We start from the raw sequence: 22,973 nt of genomic DNA, 5'->3' as shown, positions 1-22,973 counted from the left end.
AAAAGGAAGTATAAACCTCTGTTTAACTCCTATTAACATCCGTTAATTGCGGAAGTAAATCCTACTACTTAGCATAGAAGAGTATTTCCGATGCCATTGCTAATTAGCATCATACAGGCGGTTGCCGTACCTTAAAATTAAAATCCACACTTAATAAACAATCCGTTACCTTAAAAGTCAAGTAAATCACTTAGTCATAGGTCACTTCACTGTCACAATCACTTCACTGGGTCACCGGTCAGGGGTCACTTCGCGCAGAATCGGATCGCTAAGCACGGAGCATACGACGCAAAGAATGCGTTCAAAGCGGCGCGCCGCGCGTTACTGACGACGGCTTTCAATCGCGCGCATTGGCCGGCCCCGCCCATCTCTGGAACACGCCTCCGACCCCCCTCGACCCTAAGCCGCTCCCCTCGCGATAATATCGCAGCTTTTTGCCGCGCTATCGGACGGAGTTTGATGACAGATAATAATTGGACATTTGCCTCTACTAAATGTATCGTCAACGGAAGATGATTGTGATTTTAATCTTTATTGGTGGTTTTTCGTTAAATAATTAACTAAACTTCAGAGGCTCAAAAGTATAAACCTACACTAATATTTTTTTTTATTCGTAGGTAGGTACCTAACTGTACAAAAAATTAACATATTTACTTTTCTGCCTAAATATATATTATTATCAGATTAATATCTAGGAGGCTTACAAAAACTAGATTATTCATTACTATAGGAATGATAATTTTATTAGCAGTGTTAATAACTTATAACTCCAATCGTAATTATGTACATAAATAATACATTACTACAATTAAAACAGAATAAGTTAACAATAAATCAATTAATCTATATTCTACAAATTTATTTTTATTTATATACCGTTTGGTATCCAAAGGCTCTACTTACCTATTTGGCCATAGCTTATCCATATTAATAAACAACTGTATGACTCCACAACAGCCAAGTACTGATGGGACGAAAGTCACCTCGCAGATTTATTATAGACTTTTTCAATCAAATGCTTCGGTTACAGCAGCTAGGACGTGGTAGGACCTATCATAAATGGTTGACTACTCAGGATAAACGATACAATTTCCACGATTAACTACCTACTATGGTTTTTATCTGTATGATCGTTAAAATAAAAAAGGAACGGAAAGGAAGAAATAAATTAGATAATTTATTTCCTTTCCACACATTATATCTTTACAGTTATAAAATAGTTATTTAAAAATTATATCCATACATCCTTTAAACAACTTGGTTATTATTATTACACGACCTAAATCTGAGTTTTAATGATTTTTAAAAAAGGTAATTTAACATGTTTTACCATAAAGCAAACATCTATTATATATTATATAGGGGTATATTTGGGAGCGTTTGGGACTTTAGTTGTGTTGGTAAAAAAATCAATAAAATAGAATAGAATTAACAATGGCGATTACCGAAAACTGTCATGAGCTCACGCACAAACGGAATTTTCACAAATAATAACACTAAAAAATAACGATTCGTGTCTAAAATTGTCTTATAAAGCGGTCCATAGACGGACCGCATATTGCAGTCAAGACCGACTGCAATATGCGGTTTGCTAAGGAACTGCTCGAGCGGTCCGTGTATTGCGAATATGAATTTAGTATGGAAACTGCAGATCGCCGTGCGGCGACTGCATAATGCAGTCGGTCTTGACTGCAACATGCGGTCCGTCTATGGCCCGCTTAAGACAAGTAAATATACAGTGATATTTTATGTACCTAATACCTACAATCTAATTAAAGAAATAAGTAGATGCCTGCTTTAATAATATAGGTACCTTTATAAAGATTAAAAGGCTTTTAGTTTGTTTAGGCGAAATATCCATCCTGTATCCGATTTCATAATTTACAGACTCTGCTGATCATAGAGTATCTTCCAATGTAATATTGAAATATATATAAAGTAAGACGTAGATAAACGTTGAAAATAACGAACTTGTTAGTTCAACCTTCGTTTTTCTAATAAGTAATTTTATATGCTGTATAAAATATACATAGTACATACGTTTTTCTACTTACTCTTTAAGATTTATTTCCTTATTGGACTATTGGTGATACTCTCTAGGTAGGCTTGTAGTGAGGCTAAACCTCTGATAAGCATTGATTAATATTAAATATAAAATACCACAGCATATCTTAAGTTGGGAAGAAATACTGACCACATAGTAACATAAGTACAAGTTACTCTACGCTTGTAATATCAATGTTAAAACGACATTACACGCGGGTATTTGAAAAGTAAACAGTGAAGTGTGGTAAAACCTCTTACTCTTCTCTCTATCCTCATCGTCAATAAGGCATAATTAAGTATTATATAAAAATATTCGGGTAAGGTTCTCCTTAACTATGTACTTCCTTTCAATGAAAGCTTATTAAATATATATTATTATTTCTTAAAAATACTAAAATGTATGTTAGATTGAAATGTATATCTGTAGCCGATGTACAGAAATGAAAAGTCGACTTTAGGCTAGATAAAAATGCAAAATATATTAAATTTTCTTTGTTGAATCTATTCTGTTTCATAACTTAGCCTGCCATCTTGTAGCGAATAGCGAACTTTAGCATACAATGTAGACGCAGCATTTGTCTGCCCTTGTGATCGTGGTGGTAACTGGTAAGTAAATTTTATTTTCCCATTAATATTTTTTTTGTAATTGATTTGAAATGTAATTTATTAATTATTTTGAATAAAATATATTTAATATATATCATTAAAAATCTAATACAGTATCAGCTGACAATTCACATCTATGACCTTTGACAATTAACATAATCAAACAGACGTTTTCTACGCAAGTAGACGCGAGACATTGAAGCGATAAATAAAAATAATATATCGTTAATAATTTTTCAAAAAAATGTGTATCAGATATTTTGCAGTCAAAAAAAATACGTGACAGTGCCATGAATCCGCTTAATATAGCTGAATGGTCGCCAGACCAAGTGTCGGAATGGATGTTGGGTATGTGTAACTTAATGTCTGCTTGGTGAGTCACCAAAGTTGTGATAAATGTAGGATCTGTTGCTTCAGGTCTGGGGCCGATGGTCTCTCAGTATTCTCCGGAGTTTATCAAGAAAGGTGTCAATGGGGCTAAACTGCTGACTCTGCGGTGTGACGACTTAGAGTACCTTGGAATTCAAGTAATTGGTCACCAGGAGCTTTTGTTAGAAGCTGTGGAGCATTTGAGAAACTTTGTGAGTTTTTATGACGCCTTTTTAATAATAGCATATATGAAATGAACAAGGGCTACTATAATTTGTAAAAATAGATAATTTTCTGAATATCCGTGTTTTGTGTGATTTTTTTTGTGATTTCACACTTGTTTTAACTATGACAATGTTTTTGGGACAAAAGTTTATTAGGAGAGTCAACATAATTATGTTGACACCATGTTTTTTATTTTGATTAATCAAATTTGCACTTTGTTGTGACTACTAACTATATTAATAGTTGCTCAAAAAACTACAAGATTTGAAAGTGGCCTAAGTAGCAGAAGCCACTGCAACTTGTTTTGGCCTGTAAATGTTTATTTTATATATTTTTTTGTATCTACATTGTCTATTATATGAGTTCTCTTTGTAAATACTATCCAAAGAAATAGATTCAATACAGGAAATACCAGTATCATGATGTAAGGCAAACATGTAAAAAAAGTTATATAAGTATGGAAGTAACATTAGATGTTACAATGCAGTATGTACTGTGTATTTTTTTCTATTAAATAACCATCTACCTTAGTATGTATATATGAATAATGACTGCTATTACAAGTATTAGCTACAACTTATATGTTGGTGTATGTTTTCAAGCTGGTTTATCACTCGCTTATTATGGTGGTTTCTCAGGTTAACTCTGGTACATTATACAATCTGAGTTAGTTCATAGTTTCCTCTTGAATTCTCTATAAGCACAATTGGGTGTATGTAAATGTTTAAGTAAGCAATTATTAATCAGCAAACAAATAAGCTAACTAAAATTTGCTCATTTCTATTGTTAAAGTTGACATGATTAATATATTTGGTAGGGTTGTCACTACATATTGGATGACTTAACTGAGAACAGCATTTGCAATATAACCAATATTTGCCTTTTTGCATGCCATTACAAGTTAAATTTGATCCTGTTATTTCTAGGAGATTGTGACAATAAATGAAATTTAATTGGAACTTCAACATTTCATTCAAAGTGTCTTATTTTAAAATATTATCTTACCATTGATCTACCATTATGAAAATAATCTTTTATTCTACACCCTTAATAAGACTGGTTTTTCAATAAAAATTGATTTATATGCTCCCTTTGTACATTAAAAACAAGAAATATGATTTATAACCTGTAAATTATTAATTTATAATCTAAAATTCCAGCACTATGAGATATCTCGGGAGTGTGTCCAGCAACTAGCTCTTCGTGTATCAGCTGCCGCTGCATCTTTGGCACGAGCGTTGCGCCATCACGCTGACACTCGTTTGGAGACACATTCACTTGCAGATGTTGCCAGGACTGTGCATGCGGTTAAGCCTTTGGTATGCTGGCTCGACAGGTGTGAACATATTATTTTGTTTTATAAATGCATCATTTACATAGCATGCTAACATGCTATATCTAGTTAGTGATTTAGAGTAGAAGTTCTTTATTATGTCTCTGTTGGACGCTTTGTAAGAGAGATATTTATATATGTTCTACTATTTCATTTTTTAAACAAAGCTAGATTTTCCTGTGGAACATTAAAGCCTTACAATATAACGTTGTTTGCGGACTAAATAATCAATATATTTATACATTTACAAATGCAACCATTTTTGAAGTGAAACTTCTTTAGTTGCACGACGGTAAATTTTGACGACAACGTCACGAAGATGTGCAGCGTTTTTTGAGACCGATTGAGAGAGAGTGAGAAGGGCGAATTACCTTATAGAAATTCTATTTTTAAAATTAAAATTTCGTAAAAAGAATTTATGAAATATTAGTATTTTATATTTTATGCAAAATAATTTATTGAAATCTCAAATGACGAATTGTAAATTAAAATGCCACGTGTTTTATTATCGAAGAAATAAATTTAAAAAAAATATATAATTTGTATTAATTTTCGACACTTTTAATATTTTAATGACAATTTTAATTTAAGATTTGTATAAATATGACTTAAAAATTAGTTTGCCAAAGAAGTTTCAATTCTGACATGTGTACTTTGTACGCAAGCACTTTTTTTTATTTTTAGTATAATTGTTGGTTTTTTATAATATATAGATGGAACTCGTCTTTCATATTTCAACACAAATATTCCAGATGGCCCCTCTGCTCGGGGGCTCCTTTAGCGGAGAGGAAAGCGGCCTTACTGAAGTTATCCCTGGAGGCCGCCACTTGTGCGCAGAGGGACAGGTTTGCAGAACAACCGGCTCGGGCCGTCGCCGCTGCGGCCGCCGCAGCCGCCGCTGTCGCTGATTATATTATTCAGGTATAAATCTTAAAAGAGAGTTCTTTTCTGCCAAGGAGATGAATCTATCTATTTATTTGTGTCCATTTAAGATTATGACACTGTTATTATTTCCTGTATGTGTTTTAGATGATTAGTGAATATCTTTAGAAGTTAAAGTTTGAGTTAATTTGTCCGAATACTTGTACAGATTTGTATATAATCCATCTGTAAAGGCCGGTATGCCGGTAACTATATAATATACGAAAGGCTTAGAAGTAAGAACCTAACAACCTCACGCTTGCCTAAAAGCTAGACCTAAGATAGTAATACCCTAACACATAAATTGTGAATATATAAATATATTAATAAGAACGAGTATGTGGAAGTAAGTGAAAAATAAATAAGACAAAGCAATTTTCTTTGATTTATTGTGTATCAAACAGTATATATCACACATACATAAATACAGCTCTTAAAATGTGTAACAGCTACATGAGCTGTGTCAGCAATTGGTCAATGTTCAAATGAATTCTGAACCAAACGATTTACAAATAAGGTACTCGGGGGAACGGTCAATGCTCCCCGGTGTATTCGTGATGACCACCTCCAATTACAAAGAGACTCCACCATCCCGAGATTGTTGGGGCTATTTAAGTCTATTTATTTCCTATTTTTACAGTAACTTAATACTAATACAATAGAAATCTTATTAATATAAATAAATTAAAGACATAAACGAAACAAGAATTAATTATAAATGCACTTCTTGTGAATGCAACTAAATATATGCGTCTCACGTGCAATATTATTCAGGGTGCGCAAGATACGCGTAAATAGTGCTTCCCTGCAAGCAATTGCGACCGATTACCACGCCTAGTGTGGGTAGTTATTTGGCACACGCGATCTCCAATATTTCCGCATTATAATATATTGTACCTCTAAGGACCTTAAAAAGACATATTATTGTACCCTTCCATACCCAAGACAAACAAAGTGGGATACGTAACTGGGTAAACTGGGTACACTCGATACGACCCCATGTAAATGTATCCCGTAAGTTGATTCTGAATACGCTCCACCATTAAAGAGTATTTTTTTCCTGTGTGGCCCAATGAGAAGGTCGAAAGGGAAACCATTTGAAGGGCTTTTTGAAGTGAAACTTCTTTAGAATCGTTGTGATTTCAAACCGGATGCAACGGAAAAAGCGACAGTAAAAAGAGACAGACACATAAATTAATAGGATTTGGCGTGGGAGAGAGTGAGATAGGAGACATTATACAGTGTATAAACTTTAAATTAGTGTGTATTTGATCATTTTCTGAAATAAAAAAAACAGATGTGCAAAAAATTAAATACGTAAGTCAAGTAAGTAGTTCAATTATAAAATTAGATGAAATTTATCAATTTTATTTACATAATATCATTAATTACAGAAACTTTTTGAAGTGAAAACTTCTTAATTTAAAATTTTCTTAATTTAAAGTTTACTTAATTTAAAGTTTATACACTGTATAATGCTTCCTATCTCATTTTCTCCCACGTTGGACTTGTGAATTTATTTCAAACTTTTATTATTTTAGTTTTTACCAAATTAAAGATTGATATTAAAGTTATTAATTAAAATTTAACATTTAACAATGTTTTTTTTAAAGAAAAGATCCTACATTTAGATAGAGAAAAAGTCTAATTTACATATTTTGATTATAAAACCTTTGTTTTTGAAGGTTTCACTTCTACCACGTGTGAATTGGACACATGATTTTTTATTTTTTCACTTTCTTATGATATTCAATGCTTTCATTAGTAAATTATTCTTCTCCTTATAATATCAGTGTAGATTCACTCGAAGCGCATCTGCTCATAGAAATATTCGATTACAGGACGTGTCGGACCCCTTGATCCTGCAGCCCTCGTGGGTGGACACCGTGACCCTGCGCCAGGCCGGCAAGCCCCTGGGCTTCCACGTGCTGCCCTCCTTCTGTGGCCATCATCAGATAGACCACATTCGCTTCGGATCCCCCGCCCACGCTTCGGGGCACGTGCACGAGGGAGACGAGATCGTCCAGGTACTTCTTTCACAATTCGGGAAGTTCTTCTAGCTTTGGGACAAATTTGTACAATAATAGAAGCGGCTTAACGAGGCAACCGTGGAAGGTGTCCCGTATCTAATTCAGGACGTATTGGAGAAGAAACAGATCAAAATTACCATTCTCGATAGATAGATAGTGTGCCTACATGATTAATATAAATGCATCGTGTCCTAAAGAGCCTCGTTTCATTACAATATTCAGTACCTTATAAGGACATACCGATACCAAATAAGATACAAAAGATGAAGCGAGAGAGGTATGTCAGGACCGCAGCAGGTGCAGATCCTTGGTCTCTGAATATCCCTTCAGGAAGAAAACGACTATGTAGATAAATACTTAAGGTTATATTTAAAAAAAAGTAAAAAAAAAAACGCCATCTACCGAGGACTTTATGAAAACTAAATAAAGTTTTAATTATGTTAGTTACAACTTGTCAAGAGATGGCGATTTTTTTTCAATTAAATATATATTCACTGTTATAAAACCGGGACCTTTAATAACAAGGTAATTTATTTGTTCTAAGCTTTCCTAAAATTTTCTTATCTACATTCTCTTGTAGCTCGAAAAAAATGAAATAAAATTGATTAATGGAATCGGTATAGGTAGGCGACGTATGCGTGCTAGGCTGGAGCGGAGAGGCCGTGGAGCGCGCCTGCGCGGCCGTCGCCGGTCGGGCCTCGGGCGAGTTGGTGCTGCGCCTGCGCCGGCGAGGGGCCCGCGCCCTCCCGACGCCCCCCCTCCACACGCGGGCCCCTCGGCCCCGGGCCCATCGCCTGAGGCTGCCCCCGCTGTCGGACCATCGAATGTTGCACAGGTAATATATCTTAGGAACTAATGAATAAAAATTTTACACTCATGCCCCTAAAGAAGTCAAAACACTTCAAAAACTGCAAAATTCGTTGTTGACGCTGGTTTAAATAATATCACTAATATTTTGTTACTTGATAAAAAGAATTTTGTGAAATTTCCGGTTCCGTCTCTAATATATATTAAAGATTTTAGTTTTTATCTCTTCACCATACTCATTTATTATTCTCGTTGACTCTTATTTTTTCTCCTTTTCATTCGGATTTATAAAACATTTCCAGATACGAGCTGGATTTCCCGATAGTGGCAAATCCGCCGGTCCTGCGCCGCTCCCCGGTGGAGGAGAAGGAGGAGCCTCCCCCTCACTCCCCCGCCTGCTCCCCCGAATGCTCCTCGGACGAGAGCGAGGCCCTCTCTCCCCCCGCCTCGCCCACGCACCTGCACCTCGACAGGGCCCGGTATGTTGTTTGGGTTCATTTATTTAGAAGTAGATCGAGGAGCAAGTGGAAGGCGGCGTATAATATATTCACCTGTCTCCGTGAAAGAAGACCTAGGTGCGTCAGGGACAGAAAATGAGAATAGAGAGGACTATAGGTTTATAGGGACCAGTTTCAAAATTACCAGCACATGGAAAAGTGTTTGAGTCTCTTATTCAGCAGATAATTTTTTTGCATGTAAAATAAAATATACACCCAGAGCTACATGGTTTTTCATGCCACTACAAATTTGCTTGGTTTCACTGGGGACACAGCGAAGGGAATCTACAACGGACAAGAAATCCCTGCAATATACACCGACCCTCAGTAAAGCTTTTGACCTCATCTGCCACGATTTACATCTGCAGAAAATCTTTTCCATGGGCATTCATGGGTCATTGTTTAGGTGGTGTGACTCGTACTTAAAAAACAGGACGTAACTGGTAAAGATCCGAGGGCACGTGTCTAACGGTCGGCCTATACCTATGGGTGTACCACAAGGATCGCAATTAGGGCCTTTATTCTTTATCATTTTTGTAAATGACTTAGTATATAATATACATAAAGTGCAATTATAAAATGTACGCTGATCATTTCAATTATACCGACATATTCAACAGGATATCAACATTGATTTTCTGCAGGAGCAACTAAACAGAGTTTACATATGGTGCGGACTGAATTGAATGATTTTAGGCTCTCTGGTTTTTTCTCCAGAATAACATCTTTACCAGCCTCGTTAGAAGCATATTGTAGTTCAATAGTTGTGTCTGGACTCCAATTTATTTAACCCATTCAGGGTGCAAATAAAGTTTTATATACCATTTAACCTATAAAAATAATAAATGTTCAATTTGAAGTAAATATGAGGATCGGTTAAATTTTTATAATATTTTTAAGTTATTAACGGATAATTTTGTGGTGTAAAAACCGGAAATTCGAAAATAACATTAACAATTACGCGTAAGTCAATCCCCGCCCCGCATCGTAACTTTTACAAAAGGACTCCTCCCTCCCCAATTCGTTGGGGGGTAAACGTAATACTAAACGCTCCCTTACCATCCATTTCTCGACTCAAGATTCAGGAAGGATATGATTTAATTAATAAACTTAATTTAGTCATATTTGTGAATGAAAATATGTTCCAGCATGTACCCCCCCAAGCCCCAAACCGTGGTGCAGCGTCGGCACACGATCAGCTGCGGAAGTCCCGTCTCCAAGAGACCGCATCTCAGCATCGAACAGGTATTTATATGAAGATAGTTCAGAGCTTTTTCATTATTTTCCATTACTGTTATTATTTATGTCTAGACCGAAATGGATTTTGTTTCAATATATACATTTTTGTTATATAATATTTTAATAAGATATTATCGTGTTCCAGTTCTGGCAAGAGCTGCAGCAGCAGAGATGGGACAACGGCGAGGGACCTGAACCCGAAGACGCTCTCTACAGGCGGGACAAGGTACGTCTCGCGTCTTTGGAGATAAGTGCCAGGAGTATTAGAAACGCAATTAAAGAAATATATATATATATATGTTTCAGGCCGTATCGTGCAGCACGGGTTTGCAGCTTTCCCCGCGACCGAGAACCTGTCTCGGGGTGCCCCGGGCCTCGCGAACCGCGATCGCCCCCGTCTGCCCCGAGACCCCGCCCGCCCCCAGGGGGAAGCTCGACAAGAGCCACTCGACTCCGGCCTACGAGCTGGAACCCCCGGCCGCCCTCGTCCCCCTCGCCGACAACCCCATCCCGGAATCCCCGACGACGCCCCCCGTGCCCGGCGCGGACAAAACCGACCCGCTCCCGAAGCTCGAAGTCGACGACGAAGACAAGTCTCTGGATAATTCCGAAGATAAATACGCCTCATCCGAAGATATGAAGTCGTCGGACGACACTCCGGTGCCGGTTCTGGAGAGTCTGAACTCGGTGCTGATCGAGGAACGAGAGAGCAAAGAGGAGGAGCATCGAGAGGCCTCGGAGCGAGTGACGAAGTCAGCGTATATTCTTAAATATATTTTATTTGTGGCTGTCACTTTCCTGATCTTTTAAAAACTGCTAGGTCTGCCCTGGTATTGTTAAAAAGGAAGGTTCGATTGTCTGTTTGCATCGTAGGTGCTCCTAATTTAGTGGACCGATTGAAAAATTCATAAGCACAGCTAGTGTTTTATATAATTTAAATTGGTTGTTTTAATATATATTTTAATCAATACATATAGTGTGAAAATGTTTTTTTTTAAAGGTTTACGAATTTGTTGTAATTTGTACAGGGCAACTAGTAATTGTATCATTTTATTTATAGTTTGACAAAGGTTCCCAGTTATCATGCATCGTTGGAGGTAAAAACGGTTAAACTCGCTTTTTATGGAAATTTGGACCGATTTTTTTTGTTTTTATATGATGAAATGAAATAACCAGCGTTTCATCATTTTTATAAATCAGAAATTTTTGATGATTTATTTAAGGATATTAAATTATCTCAAAAGACCCCTATCACCCCCTAACGGGAATTCGTCGAATAATCGACAACCCTGTATAGTACGTAATATCAAATATGTAATGAATACTTTTCAGGTACCCAAAACCGCGTGTAACGGAACGCTCGAAGGTGTCCGACGTCCCTCCGGAGCCTCCCCCGCGCCCGTCCACCCGCTTGCCTCCTCCCCCGCGAGAGTACTTGCCCCCTCACCCGCTCCCCAGAGACCCCCCTATGCCCTCCAGAGAGAGGCGAGAGATTCCCCCTCACGAGAGAGCCCCCCTCGCGCGCAACGAGTCCTTAGAGGAGAAATTCAACAAAGAAGAGTTCCGAAGGGAGAAGTCGAATCGCGAACCGATCGGATCCCTCAGCGATTTGAAAATACTGTCCCCCTGTCGGGAGATCCAGCACGTCTTCGAGAGAGACGGCCGATCCCCGAGCGACGAGACCTGGGAGCCGATCTCCATGGGGCAGCCCGTCTCCCCTCTGCGGGAGTGCACAGCCCCGCAGTACCCCGTGCTGAGGATGATCCCGCGACCCGCCGAACCCTCCGCCTCGCCGCTGAAGCCGCTGCGTCCCGGGGACACCGCACAGGTATGCGTTGTGCTCAAACGAACTTTAATGAGTAGAACACGTCTTCTTAACTACTGAACCGGTTTTGATAAAATTTTGACTCTAATAACTGAAATTTGTGAATAATTCACACACGACGTTCCACACCTGAGTCTGAAAGCCTAAATAGATCATACGGGTCAAACTGATCTCTTTTGAAGTCGGTTAGAAGCAACGAAACGGGTATCTACCACCCGGACATACAGAATAAATAATTCCAGATCTCGGTGCCCCTCCGTCACCTGACGAAGCACGACATAAAGCTGGTGTCGAACGAGCGTCGGGAGATGCCCCCCATAAACGGGGAGCCCCAGCGCCGCGACGGGGACATCGTGATCGGGGCCGCGAGCGACCAGTCTCTGGATTCCCCCCATTCCCCCAAGGGGGCGGTCTCCCCGACCGGGAGCGTCGTGAGGGGGATATTCCCCTCCGCCAAATCCAGGAGCCTCAAGAAGAAGAACTCCATATTAGCCAGTGGGTTTCTATTCTTTGACGATTAGTTTATTTAACTAATAAATAAATAAATTTTCAAAATAATGTGAACTCCCCCAGAGCGTCGCGCGGTGCCCGCCCGGGCGCTGTCCTCGGTGGGGGCGGCGGGTTGGGTGAGCCAGCGGGTGAGAGCCGCCCAGCAGCAGCCGCGCTGGGCGCATCGCTACCTGCTGCTCGCCCACAACTTGCTGTACGCCTATCGGTCGCCGGAGGTAGCTTTTTGACCGAGATAAATGATTAATCGCTTGCACCCGTACATGTGTTGCGTCTGCGCAGAGCACCCGCGCCGACTGCATGATCTACCTGGAGGGCTGCACGGTGAGTGCGGCGGGAGAGGTGAAGTCCCGCGCCCACGCCTTCAAGGTGTACCACACGGGCCGCGCCTTCTACTTCGCGGCCGCCTCCGCCGACGCCCTGGCCGCCTGGACCCAGCTCATCCACCGGGCCACTCTGGCCCCGCCCCGTCGGCTGGACTCGCAGGTCTGCCCCTCGCCCTTCTCCTCTTTTATAGAGCGGGAGTGAGCGGGCGAGAAACTCACCCGATGCCCCCGGTCCTCTGTCGCAGGTCGAAATCAAACAGTTCTCGGAGACGGACTACTCCGAGACGGAGTCGGACACGGAGAGCCCCGAGAAGAGAGAGCGAGACAGAGACAAGGAGAAGGACAAGTCCAAGTTCGGATCCCTGAAGAAGCTGGCGCAGCGGGGCCGAGGGGACTCGCACGAGAACGTGCACCAGGCGGCCGCCAGCACCAGCCTCGACCGCAAGTACCTGAGGTTCTTCTCGCGCACCAAGGGCAAGGACGACTCCAAGGGCAAGGTAATTCTATAGGCCGGGCGCGCACCGTGACTCGACGAACACTTTTTAATAATAATAAAGCCACTTTAATTCCATACTAACGCATATCTGTAACTTTGGCGAGCTAATATTGTCGTCTTTGATGAGTACATATTATTATTTTGAATTTTTTAAATAATTTTGAATAACTTCAATAATCTAAAATGCACGCGTAAACCGTCACAAAAAACCGACACCCGCACACCGTCACAGAAAAGACACCCTAAAGTTGGTAAGCGTAGTCAACAATTCAAAATAAAATAAAAATGTGTGGCACTCGGGGACTGCCGCGGTAAAGCTATTGCATAGCATTTTGTATCAACTTATGCAATTATTATTATTTATTTATGCAGTATTTTTTCATTGATATTAATTCAATCTACCAGACTCAGACTGAAACGCCTATATAGTCTATCTCACTCTAATGCCTACCGACTGCTCCGGTCGCGCTTACGCTACGTCACCGATCTCGTCAGAGAGATGTGAGCAGCAGTTGGCACACGTTCCTTACGACAAGGAAATTCCCAGAGCTTAAGTTATTTTCATCGTAACCTTAAATCGCGTAGAAGTAGAGTCGTCGTCCGGCCAGTTGTAGAAACGGGGCCTCGTCCGCAGACCAAGCAGCAGCCGGCCCCGGTGCCCACGGAGCAGTACCGCAGCTACCGCCGGGCGCCGCCCCAGCCGCCCCCGCACTCGCCCCGCTCGCCCCCGCGCCCCAAGCCGAGCCCGATCAACTACATCCACGCCTCGAACCCCAACCTGCTGGACTTCGAGAGGAGCGAGCCCTTCTCGCCCCGCCCGGCGCTCGCCGTCAAGCCCCGGCCGCAGGACAAGCTGGTCGGCCTGGTGACGCTGGAGGAGTTCATGCTGCGCGCGCAGGCCGAGGAGCGGCGCCAGCTGTACTCCGAGCGGGTGCTGCTGGGCGTCGCAGACCGCGACCTGCAGACCAGGCTGGACCGGGTGGTGCCCGACGTGGTCTACGGGCGGGTGCCGCGTCACGGGTAAGTGTCGTTGCGTCTCACGCATGAATCCGGGTGAGACAGGCTGAAGTGAATAATCCCGTTCTGACGCATTGCAGCTACGAGAAGATAGAGTTCCCGGACGAACGCCCGGACGACCGCCAGGACTCCTTCAGGAAGAAAGACAAGGTCGGTTATGTATAGTAATAGTATTGCTAATATTAATTAAATTAAGTTTTAAGTTAATGCTTTGCTTTTTAAGTTTAAGTTGGGCATTTGGAGTCGGATCTATGAGTAAACTACGTGAGCCGGTGACTTCGTATCACTCATATATATTTGTGTCAAAACTTTATGCAAATTTTTAAAACAGATCACAGAGATCCCACCCTGCAGCTATGAAACGCAAATTTCTAAACGCATCTCAAACTCAAACTCAAAATAACTTTATTCATATAGATAACCAAGTACACTTATGAACGTCAACAGAAAAGATGTTAAATTGATTCAAAATTTACATATACATATTTACTTCGCAAGTCAAGGGCGTAGAGTGGGCAAGAAGAACTGGCAAGAAAATTTCCGCCGCTTTTTTTAATCGCCAAGTTTTGTGTCTTACGAATTCATTTTGGACTTCTGTCATCTGTGTTTTAAACCTTAAAATCTACACAGTTTATAATTTCTATGAAACATACAAGTTTCCGTGTCTTTTTAATGTAGTTATAAATTTTAATCTATAAATATATGACAACCGACTGACATTTTTATTGGAAAATTCAATTGTCGTTTTAAGTAATTTTCTTTACTTTATTATTGAAGTTTTCCGTTTAAACATTCCCTAAACTTCCACAAATATTCCAATATCAAAATTAGCCAAATCGGTCCAGCCATTCACGAGTTTTATTAAATTAATAGCAATTAATTTCTATATAATTATCATATCATCTTCGGTCTCACGCAGTAAAAGACGGTCTACTTCTAGGTCCAAGGGTCGGCTTCCAGCTCCCCGCAAGCGCAGCCCGCGGCCGAGAGGTATAATATATTTAATTCACCAAAAAGTTTTCATACATACATACATTGTTTGGCAAAATTTTGTTAGTTTTTCATCTTCATTAATAAAGCGTTGGGGCCAAAACGGAATACTTTTTATCAATTCGTATGTCGGTAAAGTAACTAAAACTAAAATATAGGTTTAAAACACGTCAGTTGTAAGATTCAGGGTCGAGACTTCATTATTGAAAAGTTAAATGGTCCCGTTCCAGTGGTGGTGCAGGTGGTGGTGGTGGTGGAAGTGGAGGAAGCGGAGGAGGTGGAGGCGGGGCCGGCGTGTCGCGTCTGAGGCTAATGTTCGGGGGACGGCAGGTACGTACTTAACTCGTCGCTTAACTTTACGATTGAGTCGGGGCTAAATGTCGTGCGTCCCTTGCCCCAGGGCGCCGAGCGGGGTCGGGCCGCGGGCCAATACCCTCACCTGCAGTGTCCGCCCACCTTCCAGCCCGAGACCTACTGCCTGGCGAGGCTGGCGCCCAAGCAGCCCTGACCGTGAGCGTCTCCGGAGCCCGGCGACCGCTCTTGTCATTTCGGGAACACTGCGACCACACGAAGAGGACTCGGCTGAAGTTGAGACAATAATGGGTCATCTCGTCGATATGTTTTTTGTCCTGACGCCTGTATATAGCGGTTTACCTATAAACATCACCGCTCGTTAGAATTAAGAGTGGGACGAAATGGTCTGTTCTGTTTGATTAATGTTAAACAAATTGGAATCTAACGCCTCCCGCTTTGTTCTTTTGTCGTACTCGGTTATCGCTTATGATATTTTAATGACTGATTAAATTGCATCGATGTCTGTGAGTACGATTAAATTGTTATTAAATTGAAAAATTAATGTTTACTTGTAGCACTCTCAATAATATCGATTGACGCACAATCGTAAATTTAACTGTGACTGTAACTAAATGAACTGAGGTTGTAAAAATACTTCAAAGACTTTTGTTGATGTTTTGAATTTTATTAACATTTAAAATTGTGCCAAATTGTACGTCCACGAGGTATACTTATTATGAGCACGGAATAAATGGGGTCGGAAGGATCGACGGTCGCTTCCTAAAATTGCCCGTTGCCTCCAGAGATGTCTCCAGAAACTTCTTCGGCACACCTTCAATGTTCCCGTTATCCTTCCAGCCTCAATCATTCCAGGAATGTCTAAGTTATAAGAAATGCTTGTAGTTGGTGACAGTCTGAACTGATGCCATTTGTGGTGCTATCTTACATGGAGCCGGTCTAGATGGCGACGAATATCTTGTAATCACTCGTAAACGTCTCTCGGCTAACTATTATTTAACTTAACATTGAATTAGCTCGTAATGTTGAACTTTGAGGCTCAGTCTTTATAAGGGTAAGTATTAATGCGAGGGTACTCGCGCGTACGAGTGTACGAGTCGACGAAGGTACGTATACGTGCGTATACGCAGAACAATCATTGATCGTGCTATTAAATGATAATTGTTATTGATATTTAGGTAAAGGTTAAATTTAGGGCACATATTACTTAGGATTTTGTAAAGCTGATAGCACTCGAGATATTTTAAATCGTTATTTCGAAGAGAACCTCGATGCTGTGATATTTATTAAGTTTTTTTTTAATTTCGATAATATTGAACTTAATATTTGGGCACTTCGACCTAAAATTGTTTATTTCGCGAAGCAACATGGCGTCCAATAATGTCTATAAGGATAAATTTTATACGAATACGTTTCAACTGAAAGATTGTAATCGTGGAGTTGCCGAAAACTTAATAATTTTGCTTTGAATTGTGATTTCGTAAAATATCGAATGCGAACGACGGGTGATGCTTCATACAATGTCTCTTTTAACAAACACTAAAGTGTTTGACGTCTACTGGTGACGGGCAAATTAGACCGAATTCGTTTTAATATGGGTTTTACGATTTTGATATCTCTTTGTTTTCTACTGATCTTTAGAGGCTCTAGATAAGAATTTATATTCTTAAACCATAATAATTTTAATTGGTCAACTTTTATTTTGATTAATTAATTGCAAGCTAATGTATCTATTTATAGATTTTCTAGATAACTAACTAATTATGAATTTGTAATAAATATTATATTTGGCGTACGCTTATTTTACCTACGACAAACATTGAACTTCTCGGTCTAAAAGTTATGCATAAGCGAATTTTAGTATCGTGAGCATTTAATATTTAACATTATGTTCCTTAAAGTAAAAAAATAATGATATGCGCGTCTTACAATGCTCAATTTTGACAATTATTTGCCAAATATAGAGGTTGTTATATAGTTGTTAGGTGTGGGACACGCGAATTTTATCTTTTTTCAATTTAACAGTGCTTTATACAAATATCACATATGGTTTCCGAATCGGCTTTTAGAATTGCAACTAATATATTCACAAAATAATTTCGATTGAAAATTGTAATAATAGCGTGAGTTAAAAAAAATTAGATAAGAAGTCACGAAATTATTTTATCTGTATTTTATTGATTATGATTTTAATGAACTTTTTTTGGACTCCCTTGCATTTCGTACCTGTCGAGTTTAAATATAGTCTTTATACGTAGGCTATAACATCACTTATAGGAACGGATCTGCAATGAAAATTTTGAATGTTTCCAAAACGGGAAAAGATTAAGCTTATTGCGATTAAAGCTATGGGACAAATACGGGAAATGTGTGGCTATTGTTGTGAAAATGGGAACAAGCAATAAGCTGATTTTAGCATCATTAGCGTAAAACTCTCGGCAACTGCCAGAGCTCTCGAAATAAAATCGGCCTATACATTTTACACCTGTTAACATGACGAAGTTATTATCGAAATGAAGAATTATAATATAGTAGACAATCTTTTTTGATAATATAATTAAAAAAATAATGAGCATTGACGTACTTCTGACGTTTTCATTACTTTATTTAAATTATTTTTTGTTGTTTCAACACAATTATTATTAATTACCATTATCATTAATTACCTAGTATTGCTCTGACGCACTTAAAGCATGATTCATGAGACGAGTTTTTATTCCTATTAATTATTTGTATTTTAATTTGTTAAAATGAATCTTTTAATGTTAGGTATTGTTCTTGAGTTATCTTAAAACTTATCTCGAACAGTGCTTAGCCCGGATGAGACGGTGGTATTTTTTTTATAATAATTCAGTTTTGAATAAGCTAATTAGTAAATTATGTTTTGCTCGTTGCTAAGGCATGTTATACACATATCAAAACTCTAACTCGGTGGTAATATCTTCGCATCGAGCTATTACAGTAAAAATCATTTATTATCAGATCGTGCGCAGATGTGACCGAGTTAAAAAATAAACTTTGATTCAATATCGTTAATAATAAATGAATATACAACGACGCGTCCTGTAGTTAGTATATTGAATGGTGTTGGCAGTGATACTCAGCTTTATAAGTAGATAGGGAATTATATAACTTGTATTTATAAGTTTATTATTTGCTAGTTTATCAGCGGTTTAAGTTCTAGACCAACGAAGATTTTTTAACTGCTCTGTAAGTTCAGGTACTGTTGTACCTTAACAATATTGATTTCCTTCTCAAACTACGTAGTTGTAAGTTGATTTTTATAAGTATGAATTTTAACTAAACATTTTCTATTAAGCATTTGAATTATTTAGTTATTATTTGTATATAACGTATAAAATTATTTACAACGGAATTTCGACTATACTGTGATGCAGTAAGGGTAGATTAAGTTTTTCTTTTGTAATTTTTTGTTAATATGAATACCATTGTACGTCAGTTCAATTATTTAATGAATAAAACATTTTTATATTATTTTGATCGTTTTATTTGTGACTGTTACAGCTGAAATCGGAGCTAACAATTCTCTCAATAATTATAATTCTGCCATAGATAATTATATATTTAATAATCTCTGCACCTCAGCTTTTAAATTTGATGCCCCACTAATTACTTACCTACTGATATAATAGGGCATATAAAATATCTTTAATACGATTGTATCTATGGAAACCTTATTCAAATCTTTATCTATCACAACCAAATTAAAAAAATATTTAAATTTATTTCTTTATGAAAAGGAACATTTCCTAACCATCCTTAAGTGGCCCACTTAACTTACGAATAGTAAGGAAAGGAGACTGACTGGACGGCCTATGCAAGGATACTAACGCGAATATAATGTTTGACAGGAAAGGAGTTCTATGCCTATCGTAATGTTGTTGAGTTTGAGACATGTCACGGGAAATGGTAATATCCATTGGTTCAAAGCTGTGATTGGATGGAGAGATGAGGCTTAAGATCCGCACGATGAAGCCATTAGGCAAGCACTCTGATAACGCGAGTTGTTCAGAATTCACTTGAACACCGCTTATGTGGTTGTTCGAAATTTTAATTTGCTAATAAATAATAAGCTTCGCGATATACCTACAGCTCACGTATATAATTATTATATATTACGTGTAAGTTGGATTGAAGCTGTTTTATAACAATAAATCAGATTTGAATATTGATCTTAATCATTTCACGCTTCCTCTAAAAGTGACGGAGGCTACAAGGCCTTAATCACTTTTGGCGCAGACATCCCATACTTATTTATATATTCACTATTTATGTGTTAGGGTACATCGCACTAAAACTTCCTAACTTTAATTACAAAAACGTTATTTAAAGTTGGAATTAACTAAATAATATTATTAAAAAGGCTGGCCATTAGTCTCCGAAATGACTCCTTGTTAATTGTTATCTAAAATCTGTTATAGATGTGTATAATCGTATAAAAATTGTATGTCATTGGGTAATCGTATTTTTAGTTCCCATTTCTTGATAACATTTTAAACGACATCAAATAACAAATGAATGTTAACTACATTACGAAAGACAAAGTAAAGGAAAGCCTTACAATAAACTGCAAAAAATTTCCTTAACATTTGAAGAAACCAAACGAGAGGGAATAAAAATGCGAAAGCCTGTAAAGGAAGCACAAAGTGCATTATACCGTGATCTCGAATGTAATTAGCATAATTAATAAGAGGATGAGAATTAATTAACGGAGTGTTCAGAGTTACATTTTTAAAGGAACTCTACTTTTCCTCTGTCCATTGAAATTTAATTAATACTTTATGACATTCCATTTCGCTTTTGGAGAAATTTTCTTACTTTATTTTACCTTTATTATAAACTAAGAAAAGTCTATGTTTACCAGTAATTAATATTCCGAAAAAATGCAAATTTTCACCCTTGTCACGTCATCTCTATTAGGACTAGCCATGTTCACAGGAGATATAGTGAAAGGTTCTGATTTATGATTTGGCATTCTGATTAGGAGGGAGCTTGTAGTTTATCAGAATGCTAAATCGTAAAATGACTGCTTGACGACTCATTTGAGCGCGACAGCCGCTGCGAAAACCGCTGTGTAAGTTCGAAAAGTGAGTTACAGAATCGCAAGGCTGGAGATAAAGTGTGTATCTCGCGTCTCATTAGCAGGCATAATAAGACAGTCAGGTCTAGTCAGCAGTGGTTGCAATTCCGATACACTTGATTTTAAACTTTACGACACCAACGATATACATACAGACAAAACTACCTTTAAATTGGATTGCGTCGTTTCAAGACATTAAGAAATTCCTGTCATTAATAACTAATTATTGACTAAAAATAAAAAAAAGGCTTAAATATAAGAGTCGAAGTAGAAACTCTTGAGCCGTGGAGTTCAAGTGCACAGGCGCTAATAAAAAATTATGTAGGCGCCTGGTAGATAGGATTGGTGACCTTAGTGCTTTCCTCACTCAACGAACAAGGATCGCAATACAGCGAGGAAAAAGTGCCGCTGGGACCAAACTCTTTAAATTTGTTTTATTTTCTATTTATCAATTTTTAATGATTATTATTACTATGTAGGTTAATTGTGTGTTGGAAATAAATATCAATGTATATATTATTAACTAAATAATTGAAATCTTTATTGGTTTAGGTAGCTGCTTCATGTAAATCAGACAGTGACAGTCAGATAAACTATATTAGTATTTTTTTTTATTTTCTTTAAGTAAGTTAAAACTTCTTATATATAAACAGAAAAACCAAAACAAGACTGCTTTGTCAGGTAAATGGGTCGTAGGGGCCGTCACGTTCGCATTAAATATTGAAAAGTAATATCTTTGAAGGCTGGACAGGTGCGGGCCGGGTCGCGAAGGCTTGGAGCCAACGGCAAATATATCCTAAGTATTGACTTTTAGTGCCGAGACATTACATTTGCCCGTTTGCTTAGGGCTGCAGAATCCGCCAGTCTCCGCGGAGAGTTAGCCCAAAAGCAATAATGTTTGGCTTGTGATCTGACTCGCACGACTTGAAGTATTCTTCAAGTTTCCTGGTCACAAGTGATAAATACGTTTTCAACGGACAGTATTATGAATTTGAACTAGGCTTTTCTTACGAATTTTAACTGATATAATTTACTAGTTATCGTATTGTTATTTAACTATTTGAGCACGCTTTTTACTTTAATTGTTATTTATAATGAAATGCAGTGCATACCTAATGTAACTAAATAAACAGTTTTTTATCGTTGCGATTATATTTTTCAAGTTTGTAATCAAATAATTTTTATTTTATTTGAAAATAGTTCCTAACGCATAGACAACCCTAGGTTACGTAGGTACCCTTAGTAACGACGTCTTGAAATAAAATCATTTTACTTTACTAAGCAATAGGTGTATCAATTTTTTCACGAATACATTTGCTCTTTTGTAAGTAGATTAAGTCATTGTTAACTTAACTCATGGTTCAAGCTTTGAGGCCTTGTTCAAACTCAACATAACTTTATTCATATAGGTAACCAAGTACACTTGAACGTCAACAGATGTTTTTTTTATAAAGTGATTTATAATATTTTATAGTAACTTAAAATACGCAACTTTTGTCACAACAAGTTTATTTAAAAGCAACTCAATGTCTCATAAAAGCTATAAGGGTAATATGGAACCTGAACTATGATTTTTACATAGTTATTATTAATAAATCGCTTTACAGTACAGAAATGGCAGGCCTACACCTCCAATATACTAACTTAATATAACAATCCAGTAACAAGTAAATAACGAACCAATTCGACTTAGGATCCTTCAAGAAAAGATCGTACCAATTCATAAAAGGCCGCAACGCACTAACGAGCCTCCTGCCCGTTTGTCCCTGTTATATAAAAAAACACTTAAACAGATATTTTTCTCCTGCTTTCTTGACATTTCTAAGGTATTTGATCTTGTATCTTTTATTTCACTTTGATAAAAAGATGATAGCATCTCATATACGTGATGGAGTCGTAAATTTATTTAAGTATTGGAATGGAAATCAAACAGACTGCGCGAATTGGGCAGTCCAACCCATATTGATTAGAATATGTAGTGAGACATGTAGTCTGTACATAAATGGGCTGATTGAGGAGCTCAGCAAGCATGTTGGCTGTTATATAGACGGTATAGTTCTAATATTATGAGCGGATGTTTGGGCTCTCCCTAACAGCATGCTGGCGGTAAGAGCGGGAAGGCCAGATTGTCCTTACATGGGTCATTGCATGGATTGCATGTTAGGCTGATGCACGGTAAAACGGTGTGTGGTTTTATTGCGATAATGTGCGCGGGGGCAGTTATTTAATTTTTATGAGTGTATATACCTATAAACTAATCTACTTATATTATATTTAGAACAATAATTTAACTAACACAATAATAACCATATAGCTATGTTTGTTT

At 38.3% G+C, this 22,973-nt stretch overlaps 2 protein-coding genes across 4 annotated transcripts in view; one reads left to right on the top strand and one right to left on the bottom strand.

The window, feature by feature from the left end:
• LOC125060353 (protein vestigial) overlaps window positions 1–309 on the bottom strand; it is a 40,117-nt gene extending 39,808 nt beyond the window's left edge. The window contains exon 1 of one of the 2 annotated variants that reach the window (XM_047665227.1): window positions 131–309. The gene's annotated coding sequence lies outside the window, so the exon portion shown is untranslated. The remainder of the gene's footprint in view (window positions 1–130) is intronic. The other variant, XM_047665226.1, reaches the window with a different exon arrangement.
• Window positions 310–2,824: 2,515 nt separating this feature from the next.
• On the top strand, window positions 2,825–19,041 carry LOC125060256. Of its 2 annotated transcripts, none has more exons than XM_047665058.1 (20): window positions 2,825–3,000; window positions 3,070–3,233; window positions 4,407–4,582; window positions 5,332–5,500; window positions 7,342–7,527; window positions 8,154–8,365; window positions 8,640–8,816; window positions 9,983–10,079; window positions 10,219–10,299; window positions 10,380–10,825; window positions 11,406–11,901; window positions 12,141–12,393; window positions 12,472–12,623; window positions 12,688–12,891; window positions 12,977–13,228; window positions 13,862–14,247; window positions 14,325–14,394; window positions 15,185–15,234; window positions 15,465–15,564; window positions 15,698–19,041. In XM_047665058.1, the coding sequence occupies exons 1-20, from the start codon at window positions 2,943–2,945 to the stop codon at window positions 15,740–15,742; spliced, it is 3,774 nt and encodes a 1,257-aa protein (XP_047521014.1). In that variant the 5' UTR covers window positions 2,825–2,942; the 3' UTR covers window positions 15,743–19,041. The 2 variants fall into 2 exon arrangements, with proteins under 2 accessions (XP_047521014.1, XP_047521013.1); XM_047665057.1 differs by having other exon boundaries at window positions 15,635–19,041.
• Window positions 19,042–22,973: the final 3,932 nt, after the last annotated feature.

This window comes from Pieris napi, chromosome 21 (assembly GCF_905475465.1).
Source record: "Pieris napi chromosome 21, ilPieNapi1.2, whole genome shotgun sequence".
In the NCBI taxonomy this organism is placed as follows: Eukaryota; Metazoa; Arthropoda; class Insecta; order Lepidoptera; family Pieridae; genus Pieris; species Pieris napi.
This window is presented reverse-complemented; position numbering and strand designations above follow the sequence as displayed.